This window comes from Mandrillus leucophaeus, unplaced genomic scaffold, assembly GCF_000951045.1.
Source record: "Mandrillus leucophaeus isolate KB7577 unplaced genomic scaffold, Mleu.le_1.0 Scaffold293, whole genome shotgun sequence".
Lineage (NCBI taxonomy): Eukaryota > Metazoa > Chordata > Mammalia > Primates > Cercopithecidae > Mandrillus > Mandrillus leucophaeus.
Window position 1 is genome coordinate 3,914,099 of NW_012103065.1, and position 10,169 is coordinate 3,924,267.

Below are 10,169 nucleotides of genomic sequence, written 5' to 3' on the forward strand. Positions count from 1 at the left end.
AAATAGCTACCAAAGAGATAATCTTTGTTTTGGTGATCCCTCCATTTATATTATTCTAAAAGAAATTGCAACTGGAATGAAGAAAACTAACTGGTTATACAAACTCTCATGCATACCTCTGGATATGAGTGGCTGCAAAAGAGGATCAGAGATGAGTCAGGGTTTTCTTTTAAGGGCAAATATCAGAGCCTTTTTATGTCAGAAGGAGATCTTCTTGGACCTTTTCTTCCCCAATTATGAGTGATGATTATAGGCTTCTTCAAGTGCTAGTTTCTGCTGGAAATATCCATGGCAACCATCAGCAGATCTAATAGTTTCTAAAAATAAAATACTAGCAATATAATGTTTTTGATGATTCCACTCTCCCATGCTCATTTTAGAGCAATGTCAATGGTAAATGACATTGTACTGTCAGTGGAGGGGGATTAAAAAATAGAGGGAAGAAAAGTTATGGTTATCTTTCTCAGTTTGTAGAAGAGTGAATTTATATTCTGAAGTTTTATATATATATATAAAACTGATTTCTTTAAAAATGAGAAAATTCAATATCCAACCAATATCTAGAGATGGGTTTCTCTAATCCCACTAACACTTCACCATTAAATAAAGCAGAAAGTTTTAAGTTCAGAATGCTCTAAGAAGCAATTTGATTTATTTATTTTGGGTAGAATGTAGGAATTGGGTAAGACCAGCATTATTCATTTAATTGAGGATAACAAAATTTGCAAATCTTTTTCATGTAATTCTTCACCTTTATTCAGGTTAAAGTTTATATTTTAAATAAAAAATAAGTTTTGCAGCTAATTTACTGCTTTTATCCATGTCAATCCTTGCCATTGGTTTAGATGATGGTTTCCACATATCAAATTTGAGAATTAAAAATCTATGTAATAATTATTCCTCACTTCTGTGTATAAAACTGTATTTGGAAATGTGCTTTCATCTCTCATGGATCATTGATTTATCATCACAACATCTCATTTGGAAGGTTAAGGATATATAATTATTTTTATCCTACAGATAAGAAAACTGGGGTAAAGTGAGTTTAAGTGACATGTGCAAGGTGACATAGTCAGTGGCAGAACTAAGACCAGAAGACAGGCTTTTATTCCCTGCTGAGTGTGTTTTCCACAACTTTCACGTTACTTCCTTAATTAATAATGCTAATAGAGAAGAGGGTGCTTGATTTTAAGACTGGGACATTAGTTGTTTTATTCATTATTATTAAAATAGCTCAAAGTATATTTTAATCTCCGGTAAGTGTTGACTTTTCACATATTTTCCCAACATTGATGAACTTGATCACTGTGATATTGTCACTAAAGTAAGAAAATAGAGCACTAGAAAGAACTCATTTAGTGTCATGTTTTCATGATACAATCAGTAAATGAATTAACTCATTAAGGAAAAAAAAGGGTAAAATATTATGAAATGAGGAAATGATATCCATTTAATTAATCAGTATCACAAGATTAATATAGTTCGTTTGCCAGATAAAGAATTTTCTTTCTCTGTCAATGCATCACGCAAGAGAAAGGAAATGTGCAGAATAATACATTTATTTGCAGTTTCACAAAGAGTAAGTTATCATGCTTCCTAGAACATATCAGTTTACTCTAGGTCCTTTGGTACATAGATTGAAGATGTCTTGGCTTAATGGTAAATTATGAAGATTTTGATGGTTTCAAACAAAATTCCAGTATTTTATGGGACAACATTCTTCTTTGTTAGCCAGTCACAGTTTTATTTCTAGATAAATTCAATTTTATTTTTACCTAGTATTATCTTCACTCTACATTATTTCAAGTTACACTGAAACAAATGTGCTATTACCACATGGATTCCAAAGTCAGTGTTGTATACCCTTGTAACATTTAGACACACAGAAAACTGGTAAGATATGGCCTAAAAGGCATAATTTGTACATCTCCTATTCCATTTTCCCTAAGAATATAGCCACCTCACTTCCAGTCCTGGACACATATTGTAGGTATATCTTATGTCCGAATCTGAAAGCATCTGGTTGTCTGAATAGAAGATGATGAAGGAAGATTTTTGAAGTTTTGAAAACTGAGATTTGTTACATCAGTTCTTTCCTTTCAACCAAGGCTTCTTTGCATAAAGAATTACCTTTGTGCTACATGGAAACCACATTAACCTTTGAGCCTCTGTCTTAAGTTATAGCTCAACTCTGCTCAAAGATTTTTGCCTTCAGTAATCAAAATTTGTTTCACAGTTTCTCTTCACAGCCATGGGAAATTCAAGGTCTCAGAACTCCATTCCTTTTTATTTTCAATATGTGAACTTTTTCAATTGAATATCTTTGTGTGATACATACACAACAATAAATGTACAAGGTATTAAGCATGTTTTTGCCTGTTGTTCCCATTCTTACGTTTGCCTCTCAAAACTTAGCTTAGTTTCCAACTGTAGTCTTGATGTGAGGCTATTTAGAGCAGTTTCTATACCCTGAGAAGACGTGTTTCTTCAATGCGTTTGAGTAGGACTGACCAAAAGTTTGTGCCAATTGACTATTCTTTTTCTGAGATCCACTTTGTCAAGCCAGATACAGGCTTCACCAATCAAGGTCTTTTTCATAAACTTCCCTCCATTGGAGAAAAGTAAAATCTAGAAAAAATAGTCAAAAATAAACATATTTAATTTATATACGTATATATGTGTACAGTTTTCAACCTCTTTTAAGAACATTTAATCATCAAAAAAATAGCACAAAAGAGGGTGACGCTGAGTAGAAGTAGCAGATATAATTGCAGGAGAACTAATAATCAAGGTGTTCTCCAAAGATTTGCATGTAATATAAATTAATTCACATCAACATTTGTATTATTCTGCAAAGGAAAAGACACATTCTGAAGAAAATGAGAATACTAGGTAAGAAATGTATAACCAGCCAATTCTAAGTTTATGCTTAAATTGATGGAAAGTTTCACAAAATAACTTTGCCAAATAATTTTTTACTAGTTTACACAAAGCCAAATCAAATAAAAGATTATCTGAATTCTGAACAAATAAATATAACTTCACCAGGCATTGTTTTTATTTAGTGTTAAATTTTCTGATGATTTTACTACAGTATGTACTTCCAAACTGCTTTTTGAAGTCATATGCAGAACTTATCACAAGGGTCTCAAACTAAAGAATTTTTTTTTTTTTCATTTTAAAGATGAGTTGAAGGAAAGGTAGAGAGCATTCAGTGGAGCTAAGCATTAATCCTTGTAATTGTATTCTCTTTTTCTCTTCAGAATCTCCTTTGGCTATATAATTTACCCTTATTCCTGGCTAAAACTTAACTTTTATGCTTCTGACTTCAAAATTTGTACTTCCAGATATGACTGTCTCTTCTGATTTCTGATTCAGGGATTTCAAATGACATTGTGTATTTTCACTTGAATCTCTGCCTTCTTATCAAATTCATTTCAGAAAAACTCTTGATCTTTCTCTATTCCAAATCCCCTGACTACGTAATCTCTGTGAAATAATACATTTGTTGACACAGACTTCAGAGTGTCATTTTTTCTTTATTCCTTTCTAGTCTAATATCAGTTAATCTTCTCAATACATTTTTGCTTTGTAATATCTTTTATCTTTGTCTCTAATTCAAACCTTTAATTTCCTGTACCATGGTCTCTTCCTACATTTTTTTCTCTTTTCTCATTCCCCCATTTCTACTTTCATTCCTTGTCTCTATATCTCCTGAAGACCTACTATGTGCAAAGCATTGTGTAGGCTGTAGGCAATGAAAATTAGGCCTTGCCCTAGAGAAACTGATAGCATAGAAGCAACGACAGATAAGTACAGATATTGTTGTTACAAGACAGACTGAAATTGGTAACCTAATAATAAAAGCAAAATGTTTTGTGAATACAGTATGATGAATTATACCCAGGGTCATCAGTAAGGAGAGATGAAAGATGTGGAGTATTGTAATAGATGGTGAGAGTTGGAAAAGGGAGCTTTGAAGGGCGGAAAAATATGAGCAAAGGATTGGAGGCTTAACATAACTTGAAGAGAGTCTGTTGTGACTGGAGTATTGAGTGGAAAAGTATCCAAGGAGCTGAGACTAAGTCAATCCAATTAAAACTCACTTTGGAAGACTCTGAATGATTCAAGATAATGATTCAAGATAATTGAAGACCTTTAATGTAAACTAACAAGTTTAATGTAAACTAACTAGGGTTTTAAAAGGTAACTGTGGCAGTGCTGTGATGAAATGAACTAAACGGATAAGACATAAATTACAATTGGCCAGGTAAACAGATGAAATGATTTGAATAACAAAGATGGGGACCCAAAAATGTTTAGTGGCAGTGAGCATGGAAATAAGAGGAATCTATGTAAAATAAACTGCAGATAGAGTAGAGAAGGCTTGGCAACTGATTGGATGAGGTGAATGGGCTGTGGAATTCTAAAAGACTCCTGGGGAGATACTGCTAAAAAATAATTAACTTCTCAAATGTTATATAGTGTATGATCAGTATATAAATATTGAATAATGGAATAAAAATAAATACAACATGAATGAGAAGTTTTATATATCAACTACATAATACAGAGTTACCTGAAGGGAATGTCCTGCAGGACTTAGACTGAATCGAAAAGTTTCATTGAATGAAGGCTCTCGATCATGTCTGCATACTCTTGTTTTTTTCTTGATCACCTTTTTTTGGGTAGAAATATTCATCACATATATTTTCACATATAAATCTGAAAATAAGAATTCAGCCTATTAAATTCCATCAATTGTATAAATTTCTATTGAAAGAATTATAACAGTATACTGAGAGTTCTTCCTACATTTTGTACCAAGCCAGCAGATTGTAAACAATTTGTTTCAGACAACATAAAATGATTAAAAGATATGCCTATTTATTATTTTTTTGAAACAGGGTTTTACTCTGTCACCAGTCTGGAATGCAGTGGCCAGATAGCTCACTTAACCTCAAACTACTAGGCTCAAGTGATCTTTCTGCTTTAGTCTTCTACATAGTGGGGACTACAGGCAGGAGTGACCACATCTAGCTGATATATCTATTTTCTTAGCAATTTAAATTTGTCCTTCTGCTGTCTAATGAATATAACACGCTAATGTATATGTTAAAATATCTAGCTAAAAACCGAAAGAAAACAACTTGTTACATATGTTAATCAGTTCTTTTTTCTGACCTATTTAGTGTACAGTTCAAATTTTAGTTAACATTTTCCAGAATATATGACACATCCCTAAAAAATTCTAGATATATTGATGACTATAATAAAATTAGATACCTGGTAGATGATCAGGAGACTTAAATTTGTATGTAATATTTCTGCATTGGAGAATTTCAACTATTAGTTGTTCACCATCTGTCTTCATTTCCTTCTTCAGTGCAATCTTTATTTCTCCCATTACCTGAGTTTTAGCTGGGAGAATTTAATAAAAATGTAAAGAAGTATGTAATGCCATATATGAAATGTTTAGTTCAATAATTCATTCATACATTCATTTACTGTTTATCAAGTGCTAAATATCTTATGACATCCTAAGTGCTAAATATCTTATGACTGTATTTTATTCATCTGTGTACTTATTCACAGATGAATAAATTTATTCACGGATGAATAAAATACCCAAAATTTATCACAGATTCATTTATTTAGATATGAATAAAATACAGTCCCATGCCCTTAAAGCCCTTAAAGAGTGAACAATCTTATGGGCAGACTGATAAATATACCGATGCTTACACCAAAGTATGTTAAATATAATGATAGCTTAGTAACAAGGGAGGTATGGAGAAATGCATGTAGATCAATTTTACTCAACTGTAGACTTTTAGGGCAGAAGAAGTAATAGATATGACTGTATCAATTCACAAAGATATGACTCTATCAAGAGATACGACTCTATATCAATTCATGCATTAATTCACTTATTCATTCTCCAACAAATATTTTATTTCCCACCCTACTCTGTGCTAAGCACTCTGCTAGGAAGAGTGAATATAATGATAAGCCAAAACGTGGGTGCTTATTAGTTTCATGGTTTTTCTATCTATTGGGAAGAAAACCATTAATCAAATATTTCCATCAATAAATATATAACTATAAAAAGAGGAAAGGTTCTGAAGTACAGAAGCATGGTTTCAATGGAGGCTAAAACAAAGGAGCAGATATCTAGGGAGGTGCTGCTTAAGCTGAAACCAGAAGGATGAGAGTTAATTAGGTGAGATGGATTAGGGAGGACATTCCAGAGAGAAGGAACAGTGTGTTCGCAAAAGGAAACATAACATGAGAAATAAATGCCTATGAGATTGTAACATATTGGAAATTGAAGCCATGTTAAGAATTTGTTTTTTCCCTTTAAATCTATAGGAATCTATTGAAGGTCTTTAAACATGGCTGTAGATAATTTATTCTCAAACATTTTGATCTCAGGAATTCTTTACACTCAAAGAAATTGAGGGTCTTCAAAGAATGTTTGTTTATGTGGATAACTACCAATATTAGAAATATAAAATTTCTAATTTTTAATTAAAATTCCAAAGTAGATATTTAAAAATATTTATTAATCAAATTAAATGACAATAACTGCTTTAATGAAAATGTTTTAATGAACATAACCATATTTTCCAAAACAAAAATATAATAGAGATACTCTTTTATATTTTTACAATTTCATTAGTGAATGGCTTAATAGAAGGCAGCTGCATTCTCTTTCTTTCTTTCTCTTTCCTTTCTTTCTTTCTCCTTCCTTCCTTCTGTAGAGATGGAGTCTTGCCATATTGCCTAGCTAGGCTGGCCTCACATGGCCTTAAGCAATCCTCCTGCCTTGGCTTTCCAAAGCACTGGGATTACAGGCATGAGCCACACTGCACTTCACCTCTTTTTTTCCTTTTAGAGATAGGTTCTCACTCTGTCTCTCAGGCTGAAATGCAGTGGCCTGATCATGGCACACTGCAGCCTCAGACTTCTTAAGTCAACCATTATATTTTGGTATGTGTCGTAAGCACTTTAAGAATTTTTCCTATTTAATCACATGAATATTAGAAAGAAATGCACTGAAGGATTTAGATTTTTAAACAGTTGAACTGATTCATTGAGGATACCCTTAAGTGAAACTGGCATATTTTTCCCTGTAAGAGCATGTTGGTAAATAAAATAAAGTGTCTACAAGCAGAGTTTCTTGCCTCTACCTTAATTGGAAATAAGTTCCTAGCACTTTCATGCACTATTACTTTGCACTATCAATATAAATGTCAACCAAGTGAAATAGGTAAATAATTTCAGTGTGTTTTGAAAATGATTTTGACTTTATGAACTTAAAAAGTCTCGGGGAACCATGGAGGTCTGTGAACCACATTTTGAGAACAACTGTTATAGAGTATAGTTGAGTAATTTTTGAAAGAAATGAAATAAGAAAACACTGTGAATAAAGTTCTAAAAATATTAGGCTATAGTTATTTGATCATTTTGGTTTAATTTTGTAACATTTTGGGAAAATAATTGATAGATGTATTCTTTTCTAGATTAAGCAACTGTTTGATTAAATTAACTTAAATTTTGTAAGTCCAGATATACCCTTACATGTGGAAAAATGTCTATAACATATCTCTCCTCAGTCTCTTCCTCTGTCAAAGAACTAATACTTTAGCCCAAAAATTGACAAAATTCTCTTCTATGTGTTTTATAAACTAAAATACAAACCTTCTAGATAGAATTAAATAATAATTCATGAGCCAATGATTACAGATAGTTAGTCCACAGTAGAGAGAGGTTTACTTTCAAGAAACTCTAAGTATAAGTCAAAGATTTTATATCCAGCTAAACTGTCTTTCAAGTATCAAGCCTATAATTTTCAGCATGAAAGAACTCAGGGAATGCTTCATAAAGTTTGACTCTCTGAGAAGTACATAAGATCCTTTTTATCAAATCCAAGAGATAACTAGAGAAACTTCAGCAAAAGGACTGATGGTAATTATTCAATATAATTAATTATAAAATGAAGATTGAGCATTCATTGGTGGAAGAGATATTACGGAAATGTCATATTTCTGACAGTATAAAGTATGAAACTAAAAATTAATGAATAAGGAAGGGAGAGAGAAACAGGAAAGCAGAATGGGATTATTGATTTTTGTATAGGTAATAGGTAACAAAGGATGCCATTTAAAACTAACAAACCAGGTAGTCAATGGTCATGTAAGAGAAACAGGAGTTAGACATTATAAAAACTATAAATAAAAGGAAAACCTTTAGAACAATGATACAAAAATTTCTTAATTCCAAAAGAAAATTTAAAAACTCAGAGGTCAAGTGGAGAAATATCATAAATATGACATAATATATACAATGATTATAAAATAAAATGCAGAGTTGAGATCAAGCATATCTATTATATCACTAAACATGAGTAAGTTTTAGCTAGCCTATTTTAAATTTTTTTTCAGATTGGCTCATAAAGCAAAGCCTAGTTCTATACAATGTACAAGAAATACAACTAGTTTTGTTCCAAATAGTAAAAAATACAGATACTGGCAAGTATGTTAGGCGTACGGAATCAATAAGAGTGCAGAGGTTGAGATCTTATTATCATGTAAAACAGAATTCAGGCCAAAATGCAGCAAACAAGACAAAGAAAGACACTGTATGAAACTAGAAATTCATAAATTATAATGAAGACACAACATTTATCAATATCCATGTACCACTTACGTAAAGTTGAAACTACAAAGTAAGATGTAAGGATGTAGAGGATTTAAGGAGGAGTAAAGATGATAATAATGCAATATTAACATTATAAGATAAGGCAAGTGAACTAAAAAACTAGATAAAATACTGAGACACTATAATCAATAAAGTAGATCTCATGGATATATATCAAACACTATACCCTGATAATAACGAATATACCTTTTTCTCAGTCATCTATGGAACATATTCAAAAATTGATCATATATTGAGTTACAAAGAAGACATTAGTGAGTTCTATAAAATGAACCTATTATCAACATTATGTGATAATACACTCAATGGCTTTCAACTAACCAACTTTCGAGTGAATGGAAAAATACTATGAAAAATAATGACAATAAAACACTATATATCAGAATCTGTAAGAGTTAAAGAAATGATCACATGAAAATAAATGGCTTTAAACTCCTATATCATTTCAAGTAATAATTAGAAAATACACATATTCTTCTATCTGCTATCAATAAAAAATAAAAAATACAATTGGTTTAAATTCCAACTCAAAATCTAGAAAGGAACAACAAAGTAAAACAAAAGTACAAGACAGAAAATAATAAAGATGTCCACTAAAATTAATAGAGAACAGAAAAAAAGTAGATAATAAATAAAAATTCTGGTGCTTTGAAAAAATCCATCAACAAGCTTGAAAACTTAATAGTGAATTTAGTCAACATCACGTGGCTTCTTAACATTCCTATTTAGAAATGACATGTGCTCACTTAACGGCAACACTACTATCCTCTCAATGATTTGGTATAAAACGTCTGGTGTCATGAATATACCCTAATACTAATTGACTCACATTTTGTTTACACATTCTTGACAGATAGGAAACTACAAATCTCACCTTATATGTTTCTTTGAATTTGCGAGGGCAAATTCAGTTCTGATTCCTTAACCATTTTAAATAATCACAAACAAGCCCATTAAAATCTCTCTTTTTTAAAAGGACCTTCACAGGAAAGTAAAGAATCTCTAAAATAAAAATGAGAAAATCGGAGATCTTAAGATCTCCCTTCTTCAATATCTAGAGAATTTGCGGGGGGCGGTGGGTAAGTAGAAAAAAAAGTAAAATGTACGAAAGTGTTAATCAGTACCAACAAAGCAAGGAATAGGCTATAGTCTCTGAACAGAAAATCCAAAGAAGTGATGTCTGGGAATGAAAAGGCAGTTTCTGGTAAGGTACAAGTTAGCAGCATTCTTGAATACAACAATATCACAAAATCTTGTCAGGAAACGAGAAATGAATTGACAAAGCTCTGAGAATTATTACTAAATCCCCCATCATAGGGAAGTAGGTGAACAATGAGAGTAGCCAGCCCTAGAAAAAAATCAAAATAGGCCTGGGGCGGTGGCTCACGCCTGTAATCGCAGCCCTTTGGGAGACCGAGGCGGGCGGATCACGAGGTCAGGAGATC

The 10,169-nt window shown here is 32.0% G+C and overlaps 1 protein-coding gene across 1 annotated transcript in view; it reads right to left on the bottom strand.

The window, feature by feature from the left end:
• Window positions 1-1,620: 1,620 nt before the first annotated feature.
• The window catches only part of LOC105543919 (protein piccolo-like), a 92,354-nt gene continuing 83,805 nt past the window's right edge, over window positions 1,621-10,169 (bottom strand). The window contains exons 15-17 of the mRNA XM_011986109.1: window positions 5,287-5,421; window positions 4,580-4,725; window positions 1,621-2,628 (exon numbers count right to left, since the gene is read on the bottom strand). Coding sequence (XP_011841499.1) covers window positions 2,488-2,628; window positions 4,580-4,725; window positions 5,287-5,421 — 422 coding nt within the window. The 3' untranslated portion in view covers window positions 1,621-2,487. The remainder of the gene's footprint in view (window positions 2,629-4,579; window positions 4,726-5,286; window positions 5,422-10,169) is intronic.